Source organism: Callithrix jacchus, chromosome 5, assembly GCF_049354715.1.
Source record: "Callithrix jacchus isolate 240 chromosome 5, calJac240_pri, whole genome shotgun sequence".
NCBI lineage: Eukaryota > Metazoa > Chordata > Mammalia > Primates > Cebidae > Callithrix > Callithrix jacchus.
In genome coordinates this window covers 121,713,764-121,741,055 of record NC_133506.1, presented here as the reverse complement: position 1 = coordinate 121,741,055, position 27,292 = coordinate 121,713,764, and the positions used below count along the sequence as shown (strand labels likewise).

The 27,292-nt window shown below is 52.8% G+C and overlaps 1 protein-coding gene across 4 annotated transcripts; it reads right to left on the bottom strand.

Annotated features, from left to right (window-relative positions):
- Positions 1–673: 673 nt before the first annotated feature.
- STAT5A (signal transducer and activator of transcription 5A) lies at positions 674–27,079 on the bottom strand. 4 transcript variants are annotated; one of them, XM_035301556.3, is made up of 20 exons: positions 26,974–27,079; positions 26,237–26,292; positions 26,021–26,158; positions 25,540–25,696; positions 23,363–23,452; positions 20,133–20,307; positions 13,149–13,279; positions 12,751–12,902; positions 12,139–12,294; positions 11,530–11,709; positions 8,689–8,776; positions 8,466–8,588; positions 7,737–7,829; positions 7,028–7,234; positions 6,053–6,147; positions 5,825–5,955; positions 4,910–5,065; positions 4,162–4,213; positions 3,744–3,854; positions 674–2,090 (listed from the first exon to the last, which is right to left on the bottom strand). In XM_035301556.3, the coding sequence occupies exons 3-20, from the start codon at positions 26,146–26,148 to the stop codon at positions 1,928–1,930; spliced, it is 2,388 nt and encodes a 795-aa protein (XP_035157447.2). In that variant the 5' UTR covers positions 26,149–26,158; positions 26,237–26,292; positions 26,974–27,079; the 3' UTR covers positions 674–1,927. The 4 variants fall into 4 exon arrangements, with proteins under 4 accessions (XP_035157447.2, XP_054113079.1, XP_035157446.2 ...); XM_054257104.2 differs by lacking the exon at positions 26,237–26,292 and having other exon boundaries at positions 26,912–27,079; XM_035301555.3 differs by lacking the exon at positions 26,237–26,292.
- Positions 27,080–27,292: the final 213 nt, after the last annotated feature.

Here is a 27,292-nt window from a genome sequence, read left to right as displayed (position 1 = left end):
TCTGGGCCCCCTGCGCCTCCCTCCTGGGGCCTCCGAGCCTCCCCCTCCCTCGTTTGAGCTCTGAGCTCTGAGCTCAGAAGGAAACTGCCCGCAAACCTGGCTCCCAGCCTCACCCGGGGAGCTTGTGTTCCTGAGTCTGAGGCCCCCAACGACTGCAAGGACTGGCTGCTGGCGGCACAGGGGTCCAGCTGGGGCGAGCCGGTCCCCCTGGCTGCACCCCCGCCTCACACAGTCGCCGGCAGCCGCGTGGTGCCACCTACTGGCCTCCGGGAAGGAGGAGGATGGGACGGTTGCTGCGGCTCTCGGGCTGCCCCTGGGCCCAAGGGTTGAGAAGCATCTTGGCACCTGGCCCTCTGCCGCCAGCTTCGAGGCTGTTGGGAGCAGCAGCCTGGGTCAGAGAGCTGCCCACCCGCGTCCATCCCCATCTTTCCCCCAAACCTCGAGTCCCCTGCTTTCTACGGAATGTGTGCCCCCTAATCTGGTCCCTTAGGCTTCTGAGAAGCACTGACCGTATTCCACGTGGTGGCCAGCACCCTGAACACCACAGCAAAGCGAGCAGAGTTAAAATCTAAGACTAAACATGACAGCATTAGGGATGCAGGTGGGGAGGAACAAAAACCACCCAGCTCCAGGGAGGCCACAGCGCCCCAACCAGGAGCCGTAGCAGCCAATGTATGAAAAAAATATTTTATTCCAAAACACTGCTTACACAAATGTGTGGTCTCTGTACAAAGTACAAAAGAATCCCTCTTCTCATCCCCACCTCCCTTCAGAGATGTTTCAGCCTTGGGCTTCCAATCTTCAGTGGCTAGCTGCCCCGACAGCGAGTCCAGCAGCCTCGGAGGGAGGATCGTGAGGTTGGGAGCAAGGCCTTCCCAGACCGCAGCCAGTTACGCAACAGCGCAAGGCCTGGCCTAGGCCCCACCTCCCAGCGGAGTCAAACCAGCTCAGCTTTTACCCCTCACTCCAGATTCCACAGGCACGCAGCACATGGCTGATCCGCAGCACGGCAGTTTTTTTCCCCCTCGGGAGGCAAGAGGACCAACCCTGCAAAGTGCCAGGGCCCCTGTCCACCCACCATATCCTAGACCCAATCTTTTCTTCCTCTTCGTAGACAAGCTTACAAACAGGCAAGGAAAGAAGCTGGGGGCCAACGCAGGGGAGAGGATGCAGATCCCACGGAACGTGGGCAACAGCATCATAGACTTGAATAAAAACCAAGAACAAGCAGCCAAGCAAGGACTAATTCAGAGCAGCTTGGAAGCCCTCACTCAAACTGGACGGCTCCTCTGTGCTAAGGACATGGCCAGGGCCCAGAAGAGCACTCAGAGGGTTCACAAAGAGTCTGAAGTCCACATTCACTAAAGTATAAAATATTACTGGAAAATGAACCCAGCCTCCCTCCTAAGAGATGAATCAGTTACATCAACATATGAGGACAGATGCATTTACATAGATACACACACACACACACATACACACACACACTCTCTCTCTCTCTCTCTCCCTCTCTCTCTCTCTCTCAAGAGGGCAAAGCTTCTCCAGAGTGAAACTTCAGCTTAGAGATGTTACCTGTCTCCTCTCCCCATCTGAATCATCTCATTCAAATAGCTGCTGAGCAGATGAAGGGCACAGGAGGACTAGGTTTGCCTGCATTGAGTGCCTGCAGTGACAGAGGCTTGGTCTCTACCACAGCGAAGACAGGCCCAGCGGGCTCTTGCATGCCATGATCTGAAAAGAGGCCACCGCTGCTGCAGCCACATCCCAGGGCTGCACAGGAGAGGCAGGCGTAGCTCATGCACCAGGACACACACACGCACACTCATGCCTGCAGAGGTGTCAGTATGCACAGCCATATAAACTCACAATGCATACGAACGCTTCCCATTGAATATTGTTTCCAAAGAGAAGCATGGGATTCAAACATTCATGAGAGGGAGCCTCTGGCAGAGGTGAAAAGACCAGCAGGGGGTGAGAGGCGGGGGTCAAGACTGTCCATTGGTCGGCGTAAGAGTTCCTCCACGTGCCTGGCCACATCCATGGTCTCATCCAGGTCGAATTCTCCATCCTGGTCGAGGACAGGGTCAGGGCTGGTAAAGACAGGGGGATGTCAGTGAGCTGGTGTGCCCCACAGCCTCCAGCCCCCTGGGGACAGCCTCCAGCCTGCTCGCCACTCAAACCTACCTCATGAAAACAGGACCAGTTCTGGGTAGATGCCCCCGCCCCACCCCAAGCTGCGTAGCAGTCAGCCCCCTGGCTTCTGCAGACCCCCACTCAACTCGCATCTCTTGCTAACTCATGGAATCATCTTAGGGAATTCATTTCCCCTCTCTTTGTCCTCATTTGTAAACCCAGGTGGCTGATGCAGTGGGCCCCATCCACTGAGCACCTACAATGGCTGAGCTTTTTTTTTTTTTCAGACAGAGTCTTGCTTTGTCACCAGGCTAGATCGAGCAGTGGTGCGATCTAGGCTTACTGCAACCTCAGCCTCCTGGGTTCAAGCAATTCTCCTGCCTCAGCCTCCCGAGTAGCTGGGATTACAGGCGCATGCCACCACACCTGGCTAATTTTTGTATTTTTAATAGAGATGGGGTTTCACCATGTTGGCCAGGATGGTCTCGATCTTTTGACCTTGTGGTCTGCCCGCCTTGGCCTCCCAAAGTGCTGGGATTACAGGTGTGCGCCACTGTGCCTGGCCAATGGCTGAGCCTTTTAAGCACATGACTCCAATTTTTACAGCCACCTGGAAAGTGGGTATTGACCCCATTTTATAGATGAGGAAACCAAGGCCATGTTAGGAAACTTGCTCTGGGAGGTGGTGGAGTCAGGATTCAAACCTGGGATCTTCAGGGGTCCCACTGGAAGGTGGTACCTCCCAGACACCCAGCCTGGTCATCCACAGTGAGGGAGGAAATTTTTTTTTTTTTTTAAACAGGGTTTCACCATGTTGATCAGGCAGGTCTTGAACTCCCGCCCTCAGGTGATCCGCCCGCCTTGGCCTCCAAAATGCTTGGATTACAGGCATGAGCTACTACACCAGGCCATGAAATTAATTCTCTACTTTGTTCCCTCCAGATTCTTAAGAACAACCACCTCAACAACAAGAACCACTACCCCATTCATAGCTACCTGTATCAAGCCCTTCCAACCCCCCCTGTGGAAATGCTTCACCTGTACCATCTCATTTAATATTCATCCCATTCTCATGAGGCAGGCATTCTTGCCTCCATTTCACACATAAGGAAACTTGAGCATCAGAGAGGCTCAATCATTTTCCCGAAGTTGCAGAGTTAGTACCAGAGTGAGGACTGGCTCCTGCTATGTCTAGCTTCTTTTTTTTTTTTTTTTTTTTTTTTTTTTTTTTTGAGACGAAGTTTCGCTTTCGCTCCTGTTATCCAGACTGGAGTGCAATGGCACGATCTTGGCTCACCACAACCTTTGCCTTCTGGGTTCAAGCAATTCTCCTGCCTCAGACTCCCGAGTAGCTGGGACTACGGTGCGCACCACCATGCCCAGCTAATTTTGTAATTTTAGTAGAGAAGGGGTTTCACCTTGTTGACCAGGATGGTCTCGATCTCTTATGTCTAGCTCCTAAATGTTCTGTTTTCCTGGCCGATCTCACACCTCCTGGACCTGGGCCTAACTAGAGCTCTGGATTCCTTTGCCCACTAGCCCTCCAGGGGTCTAGCCTGGGGCAAATCCCCAGTTCCTCCCCTGCCAACCCCCACAAGAACGCCACCTACTTCTGTGGGTACATGTTATAGTGAGCCTGGGGGCACACGGCTGGGGAGGGGGCCTGGTCCATGTACGTGGCGCTGCTGCCCCCACCGGCATCTGCAGATATGTTCACAAACCTGCAGAAGGAAGAGAACAGAGCTCAGCCACCAGGGAGGCTGGGACAGCTGACTTGGGGAGGGGACCAAGGGGCATCTTTGTCTTTCTTGGGGTATAGAAGGACAAAGTGCCCACCGGCCCTGGGGCTCCAGCTGCAGGAGTGGAGCCTCGGGTACTGGCACAGCGTGACCAAGCCCAGGTCCCTCCCCAGGACTGAATCAGGTTTCCTGGGGGATCGGAGAGCTGGGCCCAGGATCAGGATGGGAGGCAGGGTCTGGGGGAGGAGGAAAGAGGCAGAAGCAGAGCCGGAGCCACCTGGACACTTACTCAGGGACCACTTGCTTGATCTGTGGCTTCACGTATCCATCAACGGCTTTAGCTGCCAAGGGGAGAACGTGGTGAGAACCTAAGTCTCTGGGGACTCCCAAGTGGGGTGAAAGTCCACGCCCTATGCCGACTGTCTCCTGCCCACACCATCTTGTGGTCTCAGCTGGGATGAGATTTCCCACGGATCTTCAATAAACACCAGGTGACAAATCCCACATGAGGGTCCCTGAGACCCCTGGCTTGAATCCCATCCCTTCTCCTGGTTGCCTTTCTGGCCATTTGCTTTCCCTATCTCTGCCCCCACCCCTGCCAAAGAAAGAGAATCAACAAGCAAACCCAACCAATGGGTTTGGGGCAGCAGGTGGAAGAAAAGAGACTTCTCCCTTTTGCTGCTGACACTCCACTTGGGGGAAGGTTTGTGAGCAGGGAGTGGAGAGGGCAGCTGGTGAGGTGGGAAGCAGAGCGCTAGCTGTGGGCTTGAATGATCCCGGCCACACCCGATGGCACTGGCAGCCCTTCCTCCGAGGGTGCAGAAGTGAGAATCCAGGCAGCTTTCACTTTGCAGAGAAGAGAGCTGGGATGGGTTTCTTGTTCCCTCTCTTCAGCTGTGAGCCCTGAAATCCTCTCTGCCACCCCAGTGGCCAAAACCCACAGGGGACATGGCCCCTGGGCTCCTCCTGGGGAGTCCCCATGGTGCAGCCTATGGGCTGAAGAGCCCCAGGTGGGGGAGTCAGGTGGCAGCACCCACCCAGCACAGGAGTATAGTACTTGGAGAAGACCTCATCCTTGGGGCGGTCAGGAAACACATAGATCAGATAGTTCAGGTCTCCCAGCCGGTCAGCCAGGGACCTGATGGAGAAATCCCTCGTAGTGAACGGCTTCAGGTTCCACAGGTTGCGTTCCGCTGTGAAAAGAACAACCTCATTTCCATAATCCACCAGCAGCAGGAGGAGGACCAAGATTGTGAGGCTTTAAGGCAGGCTTGGAAGAGAAATCTGGGCTTTTATATACTGGCTGGTGCTGCGAGCCCAGCCTGTAAGGAAGAACACCGATGTGAGATATTCTACTCGGCAAACCACTGACAAGCCTAGGTCCTGGCAGAGAGGGGCAAGCGGGAAACTGCAGGAGGACTCGTCCAGCGATCCTGGAGTCTGTGAGGCTGCCGACTTTTGGTTCTCCAAAATGGAAAACGATAGAAAGGGAATACATTTCCAAGCCACAGCCATCTCCAACTAAGCTCCCCAGTGGGTACCTTCCTTTTTTTTTTTTTTTTTTTTTGAGACGGAGTTTCGCTTTGTCGCCTAGGCTGGAGTGCAGTGATGTGATCTCAGCTCACTGCAACCTCTGCCTCCTGGGGTCAAGCAATTTTCTGCCTCAGCCTCCCAAGTAGCTGGGATTACAGGTGCCCACCATCATGCCTGGCTAATTGTTTTTGTATTTTTAGTAAAGACTGGGTTTCATCATCTTGGCCACGCTATTCTCAAACTCCTGACCTTGTGATCCACCCACCTCGGCCTCCCAAAGTGCTGGGATTACAGGTGTGAGCCACCGCACCTGGCCCCCAGTGGGTACCTTCTAAGGACAGAGGACCGATGGAGGTGCAGGGGGAAGGGAATGGGAGACCGGGCCTTGAGGCTGAAATGTGGGCAAAATGGGCACTCACGGGAGTCAAACTTCCAGGCGATGGTGATGCCCCCAATTTCTGAGTCACTAAAGCGCAACAAGAAGGTCCCGTCGGGCTTGTTGATGAGCAGATCATGAGCCTGTTGCTTATTCACAAAACCTAGGATGGCCCTTGGGTGCAGGGAGCATTGAGCATCACCACTGGGCCACAGCCACGGTCATCCTGTGCCCACAGCTGGCCCCTGTCCCTGTGGCCACCGTTCCTTACCCGTCATTCCAGTGGGGCTTGTGGTGCTTCTTCAACACTTCCATCACCCCATCAAACCACTGCCAGAAGGTGTAGTTCCAGCCAGGCAAGTTCTCCTGAGGACCCAGGAACCCCCGAGTCAGGGCTGGTGCCCCAGGTCGCAGGTGGCCCAGGAAAGTCAGTGCCCTCCTGCCATCACCCAGCCTTCTCCCAGTTCCTCAACCCTGCTGGCCGCCACACTCCAGCAGACCATAAAGTGACACAGTCCCCATCTTGCACCCTAGGGACCCAGAGAGGAAACTCGCTTCTAAGACACAGGGGTCTAAGACTAGCCCATGGCTGTGGTTGTGAGTAAGAGGTATAGAGAATAATCCAGGCTGGATGCGGCCTCCAAAGTCATCCCTTCATTTTATACATGAGAAAACTGAGGCACAGAGAATAGATAGGTCTTCAAAAATTAGCAAGGAAAGAGGCAGGAGAGCCAGTGCCATGGGTGTGATGGTTCATGCCTGTAATCCCAGCACTTTGGGAGGACGAGGCGGGTGGATCACCTGAGGTCAGGAGTTTGAGACCAGGAGTACAGTCCCAGCTACTCAGGAGGCTGAGGCCGGAGAATTGCCTGAACCTGGAGGCAGAGATTTCAGTGAGCCAAAATCATACCACTGTACTCCAGCCTGAGTGACAGAGTGAGACTGTGTCTCAAAAAAATTAAAAAGAAAATCAGCAAACACATCCAGGCTCAGAACCCAACGATCCTGACTGCCAGCCCTGGGGGCCTCCATCATCCGGCTCTGGCTTCAGCGCTGAGCACAATCCCTGCAGCCCCTGTCTGCATCTCTTGGGGCTAGGGGCCCCCTTTCTCTCCTGGTGGTAGGAGAGGGTGGTTGGGGGTATAGAGGGGGTGCTAGCCCCAGGCAGCAACCTGTCTGTGAGGAGGAGGAGCGACACGCCCTGGTGGGCCCTGGCAGATGGCTGGTGGCTGGGCTGGCCCCTCACCCTGTTGAACTGGGACCAGGACACGGACAGGCCGCTGTAATCCTCCAGGTGGCTGCTGCTGTTGTTGAACAGTTTCTGCGCCAGGAACACGAGGTTCTCCTTGGTCAGGCCCCGGTTGCTCTGCACTTCGGCCTTGAATTTCATGTTGAGCGCCTCACAGAGCTGCGGCCACAGCACTTTGTCAGGCACGGCAAATGGCACCCTACCCTGCGGGGGAGAGGAGAGGGGGAGAAAAGGCAGATTGAGGGCACTGGAAATGTACACACACACACACACACACACACACACACACACAGAGACGTCAAGAGACAGAGGAGACTAAGATCTAGAAAGGTGACACAAACACACGGGCAAGAAAAGGGTGGTGGGGTGGTGGCATGAAGGGACAGAGATGCAGACTAGGGGACAGAGGACAGACAGCAGGGACCCAAGCCATCTGCCAAAGGAGGATCCCAGACCAGGATCCAAAGACTAAGGTCACAGACCTAACAGACCCCAGACAGAGCACCAAGGCCACGGCAGAAGGCAGGTGCCCTGCACCCCCATCCTTCCAACCTCTCCTCACTGCTGGGCTGGCCCTAGGGTAAGGAAGGACTGCTCAGCAGGGGCCCAAGGCGGGGTGGCGGGGTGGGGGGGGGGCGTGGGCGGACTGACCCCAGGTGAGTCATAGGGCCTGGAGGGCCGAGGTGGGGCTCCCATGGGGACTCACCGGCTCAGAAAAGGCGTTGTCCCACAGTACAGTGGCTGTGGCATTGTGGTCCTGGCTGCCGTGGACGATGACAACCACAGGTAGGGACAGAGTCTATAGGAGTCAAAGGAACCTGAGTTGATGGGGGCTGACCACCATATGCCCTATGCTTAGGCAACGTGCCCAGTCTGCTTTATTTTTTTCAAGACAGGGTCTCACTGTCACCCAGAATGGAGGGTATTGGTGCAATCACAGCTCACTGCAGCCTTGGCCTCCTGGGCTCAAGTGATCCTCCTGCCTCAGCCTCCAGAATGCCTGAGACTACAGGTGCATGCCACCATGCCCAGCTTTTTTTTTTTTTTTTTTGTAGATACAAGTTCTCACTGTGCTGCCAAGGATAGTCTTAAACTCCTGGACTCAAGCAATCCTCCCTCCTCTGCCTCCCAAAGTGCTGCGATTACACGTGAGAGCCACCACACTGGGTCCCAACCCACCTTCCTCACCCATCGTTCCAAACACAAGCCCTTCCCAACAAATCTAAGCACAAGCAAACAAACAAAAACTACAATGGATTTCTTCTTAGCTCATTGCCCAAATTTATCTGAGTTAGTCTCAGATTAAAACCTAGCAAGCAGGAACCCGCAGGGTCAAAGCAGGCTGTCCAACAGCATTGCTGCCAGGAAGCCTCAGGCAGGCCCCTCCCATCTTGGGTGAGCTGGAGCAGTGAGGGCAGGAAGGCTGGGGCCTCACCTTCACCTGGAACACAAGCTCATTGCTGCCGACACTGAACTGAGACTCAAACAGGACCGTGAACTTCTCCTCCGTCACGGACTCTGCACCCCGCCGGTCAGCACGCTTGATCCTCTTCAGTGACTGCAGGGCAGGTGGTGGGAGGGGAACAGGGAGACGGTGGCTGCTTACAAGGACTGGGCTCTGGGCAGACCTGCCCTCCGAGAATGGGCCCCATCCTCACCATGTTCCTGAAGTGGGCACTGAGGGTGCCCGTGGCTTGGTGGTACTCCATCACGCAGCAGTTGTTCAGGATCTCACCACTGCACTCGCTGCAAAGGAGAGGGGAGTCCCAGCTCCACACGGGCCCCAGGGCAGGAGCATGGTCCTGTCCACGCCTTGGTCGGGGGCCTTCACTCAGGTCAGCCCTGCCAGCAGCCCCTATCCCCATCCCCTAAGAGTGTTTCTCAGTGTCTTTCTGGGTGACTGATTTCTCCATCAACCTGGTTCCCAGAGCCCCAAGGCAAGGCCTCCCATGGTGAGTTTGAAATTCCTCAAGTACCAAGATTGATGTGAGGGGCTTCGGGGACTTCCAGTAGCTTCTAGGGCTCTTAAAGTAAAAACCAAAAGCACAGCCTGTGAGGCGGTCAACACCCACCCACCTGCCTAGCCTCAGCAAATTCCGCTCCCGTCACTCAGGATATGCAAGCCCCGCTGGACCTGGCTGTCTGCCAAACATGCCAAGCTCGGACATTGGCACTTGCTCCTCCTGTCGCCCCAAACACTCTTAGCCTTCTCCAAGTCTCAGCTCAGATAGCTCCCCAGAAAGGCCTCCCTGGACCACTTACCTGGTGAAGCTTACCAGGCTGGCCTTCCCTCACCCCTGCCTTGAACACATCTCCGACGCTAGCAGATGGCTTTTTTGTTTTTTTTGAAACAGAGCCATCTCGGCTCACCACAACCTCCACCTCCCAGGTTCAAGTGACTCACCTGCCTCAGCCTCCCAAGTAGCTGGGACTACAGGTGTGCGCCACCACATCTGGCTAATGTTTGTATTTTTCGTAGAGATGGGGTTTTGCCATGTTGGCCAGGCTAGTTCTGAATTCCTGACCTCAAATGATCCTCCTGCCTCGGCCTCCTGAAGTGCTAGAATTACAGGCGTGAGCCACGACGCCCAGCCTAGATTGCTATCTTAACTTCCTTTCCAGCATCTATTGCTGGTTGGCCCTGCCTGATCTTTTTTGTTTTTTTGAGACAGAGTTTTTTGCTCTTGACAGGCTGGTGTGCAGTGGTGCAATCTTGGCTCACTACAACCTCTGTGTCCCAGGTTCAAGCAATTCTCATACCTCAGCCTCCCAAGTAGCTGGGATTATAGGTGTGCGCCACCACACCCAGGTAATTTGGTATTTTTATTAGAGACGGGTTTTGCCTTGTTCTTAGGCTAGTCTCAAATTCTTGACCTCAGGTGATCCGCTCTCCTCAGCCTCCCAAAGTGCTGGGACTGCAGGCACAAGCCACCGCACCTGGCAGCCCTGCCTGATCTTTTAAAGCGCTGCAATGCAAGCTCAAAGGCAGTGAGAAGTTCATTCTTCTTCATCTTCACCCCAATCACATGGTAGGCACTCAGTAAACATTTTTTTTTTTTTTTTAAACAGAGTCTTGCTCTGTTGCTCAGGCTGGAGTGCAGAGGCACAATCTCGGCTCACTGCCACCTCTGTCTTCTGGGTTCAAGTGATTTTCTTGCCTCAGAGTAGTTGGAACTACAGATTCAAGTAGCTAGAGCTATAGGTGTGTGTCACCATGCCCTGCTAAGTTTTGTATTTTTAGTAGAGACGGGTTTTGCCATGTTGGCCAGGCTGGTCTCGAACTCCTGGCCTCAAGTGATCCGCCCGCCTCCACCTCCCAAAGTGCTAGAATTATAGGTGTGAGCCACTGCACCCGGCCTCAGTAAACATTTTTAATTGGATGACAAGGGATGGGGCCATGTCTTCCACATCACTCACTCACTCATTCACTCACCCACTGCATACATTGTGGGTGGCCTGTCCTGACACTGGACACTGCCTCCCCATTCTCTGCACACACGACTTCTCTGCCCTCTTTCCTCAGGACAAGGCACATGGGCTCTGCCTGAAAGTCCTCCCTCTCTCTGACTTCCCTCCCTACCTCCAATTCCACTGGGGGCCTAATACTGTCATTTCATTAGCCCTTCACCACGATCCTCGGAACACAGCCTCTGTTCCCTGTTGCATGGCTACAGTCTCTGCCTGCTCTGCTGGTCTAGGGGCTGGGCAAGGAGACAGCCCAGTTCTGTTGGGGTCACAGTTGCATCCTCAGTGCATAGCACAGGTTCTAAACACGGCAGTAATGCCGTATTTTGTGTGATCTTCTTGGAGACAGGTTCTCATTCTGTTGCCCAGGCTAGAGTGCCATGGTGGAATCATACCTCACTGTCATCTCAAACTCCTAGGCTTAAGCCATCCTACCACCTCTGCCTCCTGAGTAGCTGGTACTGCAGAGACTTGCACCACCACATCCAATTAATTTTAAATGTTTTTGTAGAGATGAGCGTCTCCCTATGTTGTCCAACTCAAACTTCTGGGCTGAAGTGATCTTCCCGCCTTGGCCACCCAATGTGCTAGGATTACAGGCCTGAGCTACCACATCTAGCCTAGCACCATACTTGTTGACCTACTATGTGCCAGACACAGGCAGGAAGGGCAGTGTCCATCTATCCTAGGCTTAATGATGGTTTGACATGATCGTTTGAATTTACAATGGTGCAAAGCGATACACTTTCAGGAGAAGGTGGTGTGATAGTCCTTCACAATGCTGGGCAATGAGCCTCACCTCTCCGGCAGCCACACCATCCCCAGGGTAAAGAGCTAGGCGTGGTGAATCACGCCTGTCATCTCAGTACTTTGGGAGGCTAAGGTGGGCAGACTCCATGAGTCCAGGAGTTCAAGACCAGCCTGGGTGACATGGTGAACTAGGAAACAAGACATGTCTGGATGCGAGGACAGAGAGAGGAGGTGCGCGTTCCCTACACATGAGCCTGGGCAGGGGCGGGGAGAGGCACAATTACTTGCGGGTGTTCTCGTTCTTGAGCAGAGACTTGGCCTGCTGCTCACTGATGATGGTCGCCTTCACCTGCGGGGGGTTCATGTGCACGTTCAGCTTCCCGCCCACCAGCAGGCGCACGGTGGCTGCAAACTTGGTCTGGGTCTTCAGGACCTGAGGGGGCTGCTTCTCAATGATGAATGTGCTGCAGGGGACACAGGGACGGATGCACGATGAGGGGCTGGCTCAGGGGAAAGGGGTCTCGGTCCCTCTGTGGTGGGAGTGGGGCTGCCTCCTGAGGGGCTCAGCAGGTGAGGAAGAGCACAGCACAGGGTCTGTTCCCAAGGAAGCCATGAGAGTCCAGGAAGAGGCCGGAGAGGGGGAGTGAGATGAACACAGCAGCCGGCATGGGATGCCACCCAAGGGCATCCCTTGCAGTGTCTACAAGAGAAACTGGGCAAGGGCGGTGCCCAGCAGCCACAGTAACTGGAGACGGAGTGGGGAGGGATGAGAGGCAAAGAGAGACAAGGATGAAGGTGAAGCTGCTGGTCTGGAAAGCACCTGCGGCCCCCCACACGCCCACCCCATGGGAGCTGCCCCAAGCCCCTGGGCATGGCCAACAGGCAGCCGTCACCTGGTCACCAGGGCTGAGATGATGTCCGTGATGGTGGCGTTGACCTCGGCCAGCATCTCCTCCACTGGGCCGGGGATGGGCAGCTGCTGGCAGAGGTGCTCAGCCCTGCGGATCTGCTGCCGGTTCTGCCAGATGATCTCGGCCAACTTCTCACACCTGCACGGAGCCCCAGGGCCAATAGGAGGACAGTGGCTTCTCTGCACAGAGTCCAGGCCACAGCCCAGCCCCAAGACACGGCTCCTCCTCCCACAGGAACGTCTCCCCCAGGAAGGCTCTGTGCTTTCCCCACACTTCCCACCCACAGCAAGAGCAGAGCTCCCTGCCTCAAAGAATTAGAGACTTTCACAGGAGGGGACCCTGACTAGGCCCAACCAGCCTGAACGCCACTCTGCACACCCGAGCCCTGTCCTACCCCCAGGACAGCAGTCCCCTTCCTGGGGAAGGTGGCACAGGATGGCGGACCAAAGTCTGAATCAGGACCCAGGCCCCTACAGAAACAAGAGCTGTCCCAGGACGGAGGGGGCCTGCTGCAGGAGCCAGCGCAGGAGGCAGAAGCAGTCGGGGTCCCTGCAGCCCCTCCTGCCCTGCCCGCTGGCCACCCCACACTGTTACCAGGACTGTAGCATGTCCAGGCTGCCCTCGGGGGGCCCGCCGTTCCCGGCCAGCTGCTGCCGCCGCTTCCACTGGATCAGCTCGTCATCCAGGATGATGGTCTGTTGCTTCCGCAGCAGCTGCAGGGTCTTCTGGTGCTTCTCGGCCAGCTCCTGAGGGAGGGAGGAGAACAGCCCCTTCTGGGCTCCCAGAGAACCCCACGGGGCCTTGCTGGGAAATGGCAGGGCAGGGCCCAGCCCCTTCTCTCTCCCCAAGCTGCTTTGCCTCACATGGCCCCAGGTAAAAAGGCCTCCTGCCCTCCCAGGTTCTGCTCTCATCCCGGTCCCAGCCCTCCCTCGGGTCCCCAGAGACTGGCTTTGTGGCACCCATGCCCAGGAGAGGCCCAGGACCCCACTCACCAGGCGGTACTGCTGTAGCGTCTGTGCCTCGCGCTGCAGCCAGGCCTCCAGGGACACCTGCTTCTGCTGGAGCGCTGTCTCCCGGCTCAGACGCTCCTGGGGGCTCAGCTGGCCCAGCGTGGCAAACTGAGCTAGAGGAGGGGACAGGGCACCATGACCGTCACCTCCCAGCATCCAACAGGAGGCCCAGAGGAGCCCACACGCTTGTTCTGGAGCGAGACCCTCCTGGGCTCAGACGCTGCATCAAGGGCAAGTCAGGGTTCCTAACAGCCAGGGGCGCCAAGATGAATGTATGCCTCAGGAGGCACCTCTGGGCCCTACTTGACAGCCTCCTGACTCTGAGTGTCCCTTCTGGGGGCACATGGGGTGCTGGGGCAGCTGGAGAGGAGTCCTGCCTGTCACCTGCTCACCCATCCCACAGGGTTGCCAGCCCTCTTCTCATGGCCTGGCACCAGTTCCTGGCTGGCCCCGAGGGTCCATGTCACCCTGACTCCAGCCCTGCCCCATGGGATGCACAAGCTGGGACAGACAAAAGCAACTCTAGGCAGCCAGGAGCAGCCCAGAGCTAGAACTCTGAAATATGGCTCCAGTCTCACTGCAGGTATCCAGCAGGAAGAGGCCCATCCAGGCACGGATGGATCCAAGGCGTCTGCACGGCTACCTCGGGAATCCTGACCAGCCACAGGGAGGGTGATGGTGATTCCAACACCTGGGCCCAGCCTTCCTGTGCAAAGGACCCACTTAGGTCTCTCTTGGAAATTTGCAAAAGCTTTTGAGAAGGAGGCCAGGGAGGCGGGAAGCAATTTCTACTCCACTGGAGGCAGTTGAGCCTTCCCTGGCACAAACAGATTAACAACCTGTGTTTCTGCTGAGTGAACTTGACAAACGGGACTGAGGAGACATTGCATGACAGATCCAAACCCAACCCGAATCCAAACCTAATCCATCACCGTGCCCAGGAAACAGAAAATCCAGATGTGGGATCAGAACCACTGTTAACAGTCTAAGGACTTGGATAGGAAGAACAGCCCGAAATCTCACATTTCCTTTCTCAGAAGGAGCTTCCCTTTTTCTAGGGCCAGTCTGGGATAGATTCAGGTGAGGCGAAGTTCTAAGTTCTTTTAGAATTATCCTGCCAGTATTGGCTGGGTGCAGTGGCTCACGCCTATAATCCTAGCACTGTGGGAGGCTGAGGTGGCCAGAACGCTTGAGGCCAGGAGGTTGAGACCAGCTTGGCCAACAGGTCAAAACCCCATCTCGACTAAAGCTACAAAACAAAAAAAAATTAGCTGGGCATGGTGGTACACATCTGTAGTCCTAGCTACTCAGGAGGCTGAGGCACGAGAATTGTTTGAACCTGAGAAGCGGAGGTCACAGTGAGTTGAGATCACGCTACTGCACTCTAGCCTGGGAAATATTAACAATTAAATAAATAAATATAAATTTAGAATTATCCTGCCAGTATTTACATAATACCTACGATATTCAGGCATTTCCTGGTCTCTGTGTACAGAAAGCACTGACAGTGCAGGGTTAGGAAGAGAGCTTAAATAGTTAAAATAGAACTCTAAAAAAATTTTTAAATGATTTTCATAAAGACAAAAGAGAAGGAACACAGAAACAAAACCCAAAAAGGAACGTAACAGAAAATAAATACTAAAATAGCAAACCCCAATACAAACTATATTAAAAATTATATTAAATGTTAATGGACTAAATATCTCAATTAAAAGCACACTATCAGAATAAATACAAAGCAAGACTCAACTATATGCTGTCTACATTTTAAATTTTAAAAAAGCATAAAGAGGCCAGTCGTGGTGGCTCACGCCTGTAATCCAAGCACTTTGGAGGCCAAGGCAGGCGGATCACCTGAGGTTGGGAGTTCAAGACCAGCCTGACCAACAAAAAAAAAGAGGCTGGGCGCGGTGGCTCACGCCTAAAATCCCAGCACTTTGGGAGGCAGAGGAGGGTGGATCACGAGGTCAAGGGATCGAGACCATCCTGGTCAACAAGGTGAAACCCCGTCTCTTCTAAAAACACAAAAATTAGCTGGGCATGGTGGCGAGCGCCTGTGGTCCCAACTACTTGGGAGGCTGAGGCAGGGGAATTGCCTGAACCCAGGAGGCGGAGGTTGCGGTGAGCCGAGTTCACACCATTGCACTCCAGCCTGGGTAACAAGAGCAAAACTCCGTCTCAAAACAAACAAACAAACAAACAAAGCATAAAGAAAGATATGCTATACAACATATAAAATAAGAAGGGGTCGGGCACAGAGGCTCATACGTGTAATCCGAGCACTTTGGGAGGCCAAGGCAAGTGGATTGCCTGAAGTCAGGAGTTCAAGACCAACCTGGCCAACATGGCAAAACCTTGTCTCTACTAAATATACAAAAATTAGCCAGGCATGGTGGCATGCACCTGTGGTCCCAGCTATCTGGGAGGCTGAGGCAGGAGAACTGTTTGAACCCAGGAGGTCGAGGCCAAGATCATGCCATTCTACTCCAGCCCAGGCAACAGAGCAAGACTCTGTCTGAAGAAAATAAAATAAGCCAGGCACAGTGGCTCACACCTGTAATCCCAGCACTTTGGGAGGCCAAGGCAGGTGGATTGCCTGAGGTCAGAAGTTTGAGACCAGCCTGGCCAACATGGTGAAACCCCATCTCTACTAAAAATACAAAAAATTAGCTGGGTGTGGTGGTAGGTGCCTGTAATCCTAGCTACTATGGAAGTTTAGGCAGGAGAATCACTTGAATCCAGAAGATGGAGGTTGCAATGAGCCAAGATTGCACCACTGCACTCCAGCCTGGGCAACAAGAGCAAAGCTCCATCTGAAAAAAAAAAAAAAAAAAAAATGCCAGGCACAATGGCTCACACCTGTAATCCCAGCACTTTGGGAGGCTGAGGTGGGCAGATCACATGGTTCAGGAGTTCTAGACCAGCCTGACCGACATGGAGAAGCCCCTTCTCTATTAAAAATACAGAATTAGCCAGGCATGGTGGCGAATGTCTGTAATCCCAGCTACTTGAGAGGCTGAGGCAGGAGAATCGCTTGAATCTGGGAGGCAGAGGTTGCAGTGAGCCAAGATCGCACTATTGCACTACAGCGCGGGCAGCAAGAGCAAAACTTCATCTCTAAAAACTGAATAAATAAATAAATAATAAATAAATAAACTAAGAAGCCTAGAGTAGTTATATTAATATCTGATAAGGTGGACTTCAAGACAAAGAGTATCACATATTAAGTAAGATATTTCATAATGGTGTCAAACAGAATTGGTAATAATTAAAATATGTATATATTTAACAGCAAAGCTTCAAAATACATAAAGAAAATATTTACCAAATTAATTGGAGAGGTAGACAATTTCACAATGATAATAGGAGATGTTTTTCTTTTTTGAGATGGAGTTTTGCTCTTGTTACCCAGGCTGGAGTGCAATGGCGCTATCTCGGCTCACCGCAACCTCCGCCTCCTGGGTTCAAGCAATTCTCCTGCCTCGGCCTCCCGAGTAGGTGGGATTACAGGCACGCGCTACCGTGCCCAGCTAATTTTTTGTATTTTTAGTAGAGACGGGGTTTCACCATGTTGACCAGAAGGGTCTCGATCTTTTGACCTCGTGATCCACCCACCTCAGCCTCCCAAAGTGCTGGGATTATAGGCGTGAGCCACCACCGTCCAGGACTTTGTTTTTTTGAGACAAAGTCTCTCTGTCGCCCAGGCTGGAGTACAGTAGTGTGATCTTGGCTCACTGCAACCTCCGCTTTCAGGTTCAAGCCATTCTTCTGCCTCAGCTTCCTAAGCAGCTGGGATTATAGGCACACGCCACTGTGCCTGACTAATTTTTATATTTTTAGTAGAGATGGGGTTTTGCCACGTTGGCCGGGCTGGTCTCGAACTCCTCATCTCAGGTGATCTACCCGCCTCGGCCTCCCAAAGTGCTGGGATTACAAGCATTAGCCACTGTGCCTGGCCTCATAATAGGAGATTTTGGTACCTCTCTTTCAACAACTGATAAAATACTTAGCCAAAAAAAAAAAAAATTCAATAACAACAGAAATCTGTGGTTCTCAAAGTATAGACCAGGATCCCTGGGGTTTTCCTGAGTCCTTTACAGGGGACCCACAAAGTCAAAACTATTTTCGTAACTTCAAAAGACCTGATTTGCCTTTTTCACTCTTAATATCATTGCAGGTACACAGTGGAATTTTCCAGAGGCTTTAAAAATGTGTGATATTGCAAGAGATTGCAAGATCCAGCTGATAGTAAACCTAACATTAAAGAGATTTGCAAACATGTAAAGCAAAGCCACTCTACTCACTAACTTTTGTTTTGGAAAATACAGATGTTGAATTTGTTTTTTCTAAAACTTCACCATTTATGTTAATGTTATTGAATTTATTTTTGCTATTTTAAAATGAAACAACCACAGAACATACATTTTTTTTTTCAAGCACAACATGCATTCACCAAGATAGTACATATGCTGGTCATAAAATAAATCTCAGTAAGTTTACAAAAAACTGAAATCATACAGAGTATGTTCTCTGATCACAGTGGAATTTAACAACCTTCACTGAAATCAATAGCATGGGAAGTGGGAAGGGTGGGGAGAGATAACATGGGGAGAAATGCAACAACCCCACAAGACCTGCACATGTACCCCAGAACCTAAAGTAAAATAAAAATTAAAAAAAAAAATCAATAGCAATATGACATCTAGAAAAAAACCAAATAGGCCGCTCTGCCTATGGAGCAGCCATTCTTCATTCCTTTAGTTTCCTAATAAACTTGCTTTCACTTAAAACAAAACAAAACAGCTGGAAATTAAACAGCATACTTTTTAATCATGTATGGTAAAATAATTAATCACAAGATAAATTAGGACTATTTCAAAGCATATTGAATAGTGACTATATAGCATATCCATAATTATGAGAGGTAGCTAAAGCAGTACTTAGAGGGAAATTTATAGCTTTGAATATACATTAGAAAAGAAAAAAGGGCTGGGTGCTGTGGCTCACGCCTGAAATCCTAGCACTTTGGGAGACCAAGGCGGGCAGGTCACAAGGTCAGGAATTCAAGACCAGCCTGGCCAACATGCTGAAACCCTGTCTCTACTAAAAATTCAAAGATTACCCAGGTGTGGTGGCCTGCACCTGTAGTCCCAGCTACTCGGGAGACTGAGGCATAAGAACTGCTTGAACCTGGGAGACAGAGGCTGCAGTGAGCTAAGATCATGCCACTGTGCTCCAGCCTAGGCAACAGAGCAAGACTGCCTCAAAAAAAAAAAAGAAAGAAAAAAAAGAAATGAAGAAAGGTCTAAAATCAATGGTCTAAGGTTCTACCTTAAGAAACCAGATTTAAGGCTGGGCGCGGTGGCTTGAGCCTGTAATCCTAACACTTTGGGAGGCCGAGGTGGGTGGATCACCTGAGGTCAGGAGTTCAAGACCAGCCTGGCCATCATGGAGAAACCCCATCTTTAAAAAAAAAAAGAAACCAGATTTAAAAAGAGTAAAGGAAAAAGTAGTTTGACATCCCTCACTAAGATAGGGTGGTCATTTCTGGGGTCAGTCTGAAATGGGACATATTAATAGATGAGCCATGCCCCATGAGTCCTCAAACTGTAGCTGGTGTTAATTCCTTCCAAGCTAATTTGTTTTTTATTTCCCCACATCTTTATCAGCCATTGGCAAACTACAGACCTAGGATATAGGAGAATTTTCTACTGTCACCCCCTCCCCCAGGCCCACGTCCTATCCGTGAGGCTTACGAAGGCCCACTCTGGAAGTCCCACCTCTCCTCAGCCTGGTTCAACCAGAAGACTTTCCAATCCAAGTCCTCCTTGTGGTCAGGGAACACTGCTCATATTTACCCATTTGTGTATATTTACTAAATACATACCATTAAGGAGAGAATACTGGTCAATAAAGGACAGGATTTTTTTATTTTTTTGAGATAGACTACTGCTCTGTCACCCAGGCTAGAGTGCAGTGGCACAATTTCGGCTCACTGCAACCTCTGCCCCCTGGATTCAAGCAATTCTCCTGCCTCAGCCTCCCTAGTATCTGGGATTACAGGCACCCACCACCACACCTGGCTAATTTTTGTATTTTTAGTAGAGATGGTGTTTCATCATGTTGGCCAGGCTAGTCTTGAACTCCTGACCTCAAGTGATCCGCTTGCCTTGGCCTCCCACAGTGCTGGGATTACAGGTGTGAGCCACCACACCCAACCTAAACTGCAGGAATTTTATGATATATCTCTAGCTGAGATGCAGTTCTGCAACTTACAGGCAACCTAGGCAGTTCTTGTTCTCTTTGAACCTCATTCTTTTTTTTTTGAGACGGAGTTTCGCTCTTGTTACCCAGGCTGGAGTGCAGTGGCGCGATCTCGGCTCACCGCAACCTCCACCTCCTGGGTTCAGCCAATTCTCCTGCCTCAGCTCCTGAGTAGCTGGGATTACAGGCACACGCCACCATGCCCACCTAATTTTTTGTATTTTTAGTAGAGACGGGGTTTCACCACGTTGACCAGGATGGTCTCGATCTCTTGACCTCGTGATCCACCCACCTCGGCCTCCCAAAGTGCTGGGATTACAGGCGTGAGCCACCGCGCCCGGCTGAACCTCACTTTTACCATCTGCAAAAGGGGGATAACAACTGTTCACTCCATAGGCTTGTTGAGAGGGTTGAATTAAATAATGTGTGCAAAGGGCTTAGCCCTGAGTCTGACCCACAGCAGGGGCTCAATCACTGGGAGCCATTGCTTCCACCAACTTTGGGCAAAGTGCTGAGGAGATGGACACCGATCCAGCCCTACCCTCTAGGAGTTCATAGACTGTTCCTCACTCCCGCCCTCAGGACGCACACGGCAAAGTGCTGAGGAGATGGACACCGATCCAGCCCTACTCCTCTAGGAGTTCATAGACTGTTCCTCACTCCCGCCCTCAGGACGCACACGGCGCCTCCACCGCGCCTCACCTTGGATCCTCAGGCTCTCCTGGTACTGGATGATGAAGTACTCCTGAGTCTGCTGCAGCTTCTTCAGCTCATTCTCTGTGTCCTGTGTGACCAGTCGCAGCTCCTCAAACGTCTGGTTGATCTGCAGGTGTTTCTGGGACATGGTGTCAACCAGGATCCCAGCTGGAGAGCTACACTGGAGACAGATGGAGTGGAAATAACTCGGGGCCGAGAGGATGGGAGGGGGCTGCAGGTATTAGGAAACACCAATACTACAGACCCCAAACCCCAAACCCCAAACTAGGGTAAGGGAAACTAGTGCAAGAAGGGAGGGTCATGTGCATCAGGAGTCATTTGCCAGAATTGGGGTGGAAAAGGGAAAGAGAGAGGAGAAACAGGTGACCTCGCAGATAATGGCACCTTCAAAGTACAAAAGTCTACATCAGAGCTGCCTCCACTACAGTAATCCAAACAGGGTCCATCTAATTTCCCTCCCAGAGACTAGAACGCAACATGTCCCAGGTGTTACTGGGTTTCCCACTAATGATCATGACCCCTCACTCTACAATTATTCACTGACTCAATGCTGCATACTGCAGTAGATACTAGGGACATAGGAGGAACAGGGCTGTGTGAACACAATCATCTCACTCAAGACCCCTTGTGATCGAGGGAAGAGGGAAGAGGCTGAACCTCTCACAGACATCCTGGAGACCCTGAAATGAAGTTAGCCGGGAGGCATCAACGAGCCTCCCTGGATCCAGCCATTCCTTCAGCACATGGCTGAAGGGGACCAAGTCCTCACAGCCTTTCCAGTGAAACGTTCTCAAAATAAAATCCAAACTCCTTCCCATGGTGCCTGCTGGCCAGGGCCCTGCCTACCTCCCCCGCCAGCTCTCTGGGGCAATGTGTGCTTTCTGTTTCTGTTCCTTGAACACACAGGCATGTTCCTGCCCTGGGGCCCTTGCACTTATTGTTCCATCAGTCTGGAACATTCTGGCATCAGATCCTCCGGAGGCAAAGCACTTTAACTGGTACCTTTGCAGAGCGGCCATCTCTGATGAGCCAATTCACAGTAGTGCTGCTCCGATCTGAAAGTGTCTTGTTTTTACATTTGTTATGTTTCTGTCTGTCTCCTTGCACAAGGATGTGTGGTTCTCAAGGGCTAGGACCTTGGCTTTCCTGTGTACTACAGACTCCCCAAGGCCTAAACGCCAGTGGTGTTCAGGAACAGCTTTATGGCTGGCGGAAGGAATGAGCTCCCAGACCATGACAACACCAGCATCATGGACAAAGATTTGTCAATGAGGCTGAAGTCCTTTCTAGGTCTGCAGATAGCTCTGTGATGGCAACAAGTCAGGGACACAGGGGTTGTGTGGGAAGACCCTTTGTGACCTGGTTTCTACCCCCCCCTTTTTTTTTTTTTTTTTTTTTGAGAGAGAATCTCATTCTGTTGCCCAGGCTGGAGTGCAGTGGCACAATCTTGGCTCTCTGCCACGTCCCCATCCTGGGTTCAAGCGATGCTCCTGCCTCAGCTTCCCAAGTAGTTGGGATTATAGGCCTGGCTAATTTTTATATTTTTAGTAGAGATGGGGTTTCACCATGTTGGCCAGGCTGGTCTTGAACTTCTGACCGCAGGGGATCTGCCCATCTCGGCCTCCCAAAGTACTGGGATTATAGGCATGAGCCACCGTGCCCAGCTCTATTTTTATCTATGGCAACTCCCCACTTGGTTCCTTCTCCCCAGTTACACTGACCACTTACAAGTCTTCCAACATGCTAAGAGGATTCACACCCTCCTGCTCTCGCATGTGCTGTCTTTTCACTAGAAAATGCATCCCTCCTCCTCTTCTGCCTTTCTCTACGGTAGCCGAGACATCCCTGTCTTCAGGACACTCCCCTCCAGCCTGCCCCAATCTGAGTTGGGCGCTTTTCCCATCGAGGCTCCTTTAGCAGTTGGTTCATCTCTAGAGAATCCGTCACTGTCAGAGTTCCTTCCAGGCAGGAACCAGGCCATTATGCGTTTCTCCCGTCCTAGCTCAGCATCAGACACACAATACGACCTCAATAAATGTTTACTGAGTAAATCCTGAAATCTGTGTCCACAACAATAAATAAATCATAGACCAGGTGTGGTGGCTCATGCCTGTAATCCCGGAACTTTGGGAGGCCGAGGAGGGCGGATCACTTGAAATCAGGAGTCCGCAACAAGCCTGGCCAATATGGTGAAACCCCGTCTCTACTAAAAATACAAAAAATTAGCCAGGCATGGTGGCGGGTGCCTGTAATCCCAGCTACTTGGGAGGCTGAGTTTGGGAGGCTGAGGCACGACAATCTTTTGAACCCGGGAGGCAGAGGTTGCAGTGAACCAAGATCGTGCCATTGCACTCCAGCCTGGACGATAGCGTGAGACTCAGTCTCAAAAATAAATACATAAAGAAATAAACAATATGACCTGTGCTCTGGTCACCGTTCTAAGATTTCGTTGTTTTTTTTTTTGAGACAGAGTTTCACTCTTGTTGCCCAGGCAACAAGGAGAGCCATGGCATGGTCTCACCTCACTGCAGCCTCTGCCTCCCGGGTTCAAATGATTCTCCTGCCACAGCCACCCTAGTAGCCGGGATTATAGGCACCTGCCACCACACCCGGCTAATTTTTGTATTTTTAGTAAAGACGGGGTTTCACTATATTGGCCAGGCTCATCACGAACTCCTGACCTCAGATGATCCACCCACCTTGGCCTCCCAAAGTGCTGGGATTACAGACATGAGCCACCACACCTGGCCTATTCTAAGATTTCTAACTATTACGTCATGTTTTTTTTTGCTCTATTGTAGATAGTAGAGCACTGTGCCACTGTCCATGTAGATATCCACTGCCTTTATGATTTCAGAACTGGGGAGATGTGCCCCGCTGCCCCTCCCTGGGCCTCACTTCTCTGAGCCTGCCTGTGTTAGTTCTGACACAGATAGGTATGATTGCCATCTCCATTTTACAAGAGTAGGAACAGAGCCTCAGAGAGGTTAAGCAGCTTGCTCAAGTCACACAGCTAGTAAGGGGCAGAGCCAGGGGCTGGACCCAGGGGTCACCACCGCACTGTGCAATGCTGCCGCCTCTCACACTTGCCCATGTCCCTCACCTTCATGGTGCCCTCCTCGTGCTGGTGTTTTACATAAACACAGTTGTGTCTGGAGAGAAAGGTATATGAAAGGACTTCCCAACACCTCTCCCCACATCCACAGGACACTCACATTGTTGGCTTCTCGGACCAACCTCTGTTCATTGTACAGAATGTGCCGGATGCAGCGGACCAGTTCCATGGGGCAGCGGTCATATGTTTTCTGAAAGAATCCAACAGCAGCCTCCAACAGCCACCCTCTGCTCCAGCCACGCCACCCCTGTGCCATGCCCAGCCCTTCCTCTCCTTCAGCCTCTGCCTGAGCTTTTCCCAGGGAGCCTCGGGAACTATACACCTCTGTCTCTCCGTTCCTCATCTTCCCCTCCAAGATCTTCATATGTGGTTTGGAACGAATTAAAAACCCACAGTTTATGAAGCACTTTCTTTTTTTTATTTTTTTCTTTGAAAACTCGTTTTCTAATGAAGCACTTTCAATCTACCATCTCTTTCGACTCTAACACAGGGGTCCCCAACCCCTGGGCCGTGGACTGGTATAGGTCCGTGGCCTGTTAGGAACTGGACTGCACAGCAGGAGGTGAGTGTCGGTGAGCAAGCGAGTGATGGGTCATCTGTACTCACAGCGGCACCCCACTGTTGGCATTACAGCCTGAACTCCACTTCCTGTGAGAAGAGCAGTAGCACTGCTGTAGCACTGGATTCCCATAGGAACACTAACCCTATTATGAACTGCGAAAGCGAGCCATCGAGGTAATACGCTTCTTTTTTTTTTTTAAAGATGGGGTTTCACCATGTTGGTCAGGCTGGTCTTGAACTCCCGACCTCAGGTGATCCACCCACCTTGGCCTCCAAAGTGCTTAGATTACAGGGGTGAGCCACTGTGCCTGGCCTCTTTTTTTTTTTTTTTTTTTAATACAAAGTCTCATTCTGCCACTCAGGCTGGAGTGCAATGGTACGGTCTAGGCTCACCGCAACCTCCGTTTCCCAGGTTCAAGTGATTCTCCTGCCTCAGCCGCCCAAGTAGCAGGGATTACAGGCACCTGCCACCATGTCTGGCTTATTTTTATATTTTTAATAGAGATGGTGTTTCACCACGGCCAGGCTGGTCTCAAACTCCTGACCTCGTGATCCGCCTGCCTCAGCCTCCCAAAATGCTGCGATTATATAGGTGTGAGCAACCACGCCCGACCCCGCTATGCACTTCTTATGAGAATCTAACATCTGACTCCCATCACCCCCAGACGGGACTGTCTAGGTGCAGGAAAACAAATTCAGGGCTCCCACTGATCTTACATTGTGGTGAGTTGAATAACTATTTCATTACACGGTACAACGTAATAACAATAGAAATAAAGTGCCCAATAAATGTAATGCCCTTGAATCATCCCAAAACCACCTCCCTGCCCAACCCCAATCCGTGGAAAAATTGTCTTCCATAAAACCGGTCTCTGGTGCCAAAAAGTGGTTGGAGACCACTGCACTAACAGCATGGAAACCCTGTACATACACAGAAACTATAATCCCCATTTCACAGATGAGAAAACTGATGCTCAGAGAGATTAGGTACTTGTCTAGACGCAACCAGGCAAGAGAGCAGATGACTCCAGACTCAGGGCATCTGATGCCAAGGTCAAGTACTTCCCACCAGCCTGCCCCTGGCCTCCTATGTTGCTTCCCCTCAGGCTTCTCCAGTGTCCCCTCTCTTCTGGGATGGACTTGTATTTCCCTGGCATCCTGCTGTCTGTGTTGAAGGGCTCTCTAGGAAACACAAGTGAGTTCCAATAAACGCTTGACTGCGATCACTACCTCAAAAACTCTCTCTCTTCCTCCATACCCCCTCCCTCAAGTAAAGAAGAAGCTACATCTTATTCCTAAACCCTCAATTCAAAGCCCTTGTGTCCAGCTCTTGTCTCTGGGACGGCTCCCCTCCCACTTTTAAAAGAGCCCAAGAGGGAGGTCTGGTGGCCTCGTTTCTAGAGCCAGCTGGTCTTCCGTTCTCCAACGTAGGAATCCTGACTCAGTCTATCTCCATCCCTTCTGCTTCTTCCATAAGGCCAGCTCACCCATCTCCCTCTGTTGGCAACAGACACCTACCACCCTTGCTTTGCAATACACTAAAGAAATCCGACAGGTCTAATTTAGAAAGAGGGGGTGGGGGAAATGAAGAAAAATTGCCAAAAAGTTTGCGGTCACATGGTGAGTCAGTGGCCAGGCCAGGAAAAAACCCAGGGGTTCTGATGCTGGAACAAGATGATGCTGCCTCCCCGTAGGCGGCCCAGAGCCCACACCCACCTGGAGCTGCGTGGCGTAGTGTCCCAGCTTGATCTTCAGTAAAAACCCATCTTCCCCCACCTGGTGCTCTGCCTTCCTCTGCAGCTCCTGCACCAGGCCCTCTAGGAGCTGTGTGGCTTGGGCTCTGTCCTGGGGATTGTCCAAGTCAATGGCATCCCTTGAGGTAGGACAGGAGAGAAAAACCTACTGTGGCACCATCCTGGGCAAGGTCAGGCACCCAGAATAAAGTGGAAACCCCAGGCTCATGACTTGAGGTCACTGCACGGCCCGCAAGCCTTGTTCCCGGCAGTTCCACAGGCATCCGAGGCTAGAAACATTCTCTGTCCTCCCAGGCTTCCCCTTTCCCGGGGACACCACCCCTTCTGCACAGAGACGGACAGGCAGGACCAGAGTCACACCAAACCACCATGAGTCGAACTAGAGGCCAAAGGGCCTGGATTGTAGGGACCCTGTGAGGAGGGGCAAGGTGAGGCGGGCCTACCATGGCTGGCTCTCAATCCACTGGGCCAAGTAGTGTCGGACCTCGATGGGGAAGTGTTGGCCATACAGCACCTGCATCTGGCGCAGCGCATCTCCCTGCAGCTGCTGGGCCTGGATCCACCCTGCCATGGCCGTTCACCTAGGGCGAGGCCAGCACTGAAGCTCTCTCTTCCGCAGAGCCAATGGCCGGGACTGCCCCTGCCCCTGCCATGCCTACCTATCCCTGGACTGTGTGGTCAGGCCAGGCCCCTCCCCTCCCACAGACACACTTTCCTGTGCGGGAACAGAGATGGTAAGGAGGAGCAGGCCGCCAGTCCCCTGCAACAAGGAACCCGCTGAAGGGGAGGGGAGGGTGCGCTGCAGAGGCAGGTGCCCTCCCCATCTTCCTCTACCCTAGCCCCACCAGAGCTTCCCCAGTGGGGGGTGGGGGGAATGGCTAGAAACTGAAAGAGAAACTTGACAGCGGAGGCCCACAGGCCCTCTAAAGAGGCTGCAAGAATCCCCCCACCCCGTCTCAGGCCCAGTTTCTGTAAAGGGAAGATATTCCAACCCAAAGTTAGGCCAGCACTGTGACAGCTCCCACTCGACGGCTAGGGCTCTTCAGGCACGTGCCTGGTGCTGTTTAGGAGAGAGGGCTGGGGACCTCTTCGGCTGATCCCCCAACTGGTCACCGGCGTCTCCCCGGGTCCGGCCCGACGGCGCTCCCTCTCCGAGGCGTGCCAGGACGGTGCCCTCCCTGCCTCCGCCCTTCATCCCCGACCCCTGTCCCCACGTTCCCCGCCGCCCCGTCGTCCCTTGTCTGCGCTGCGCCAACTCCCTCGCAGTGTCCGGGACTGATCCCCACGCTGCGCTCGGCCGTCGGGCCCCGGGTACCGTGGGTGCCGGGGGGTACCGGGGAGGCAGTCGAGTGTCTCCTCTCCGCACGCCTCTCGGACGCGCCACCGGGCCACCCACCTGGTGGGGCCGCGCCGTCCGGCAGCCGGGCCGGTTCTGGGCCCCGCGGCTCTCGCTCCGGGCCGGGGCTCCTGGGGGCGGCGGCGGCAGCGGCGGCTGTTACTACAGGAAGGAGCAGAGAGCAGCGATTTCCTCCTCAAAGGTCAGCTGCCTGCGATAGACCATACACAGCGCGCGAGCCCGCGCCAGCACCCCTCCCAGCCCCGCTCGCTCCCTCCCAGCCCCGCTCGCTCCCTCCCCGCCTCCGCCCTTGGTCGCCGGCTCCCCGGCGAGTGCGCAGCGGCGGCGGCCGAGCCCGGCGGGCGGCGAGGCGGGGCGG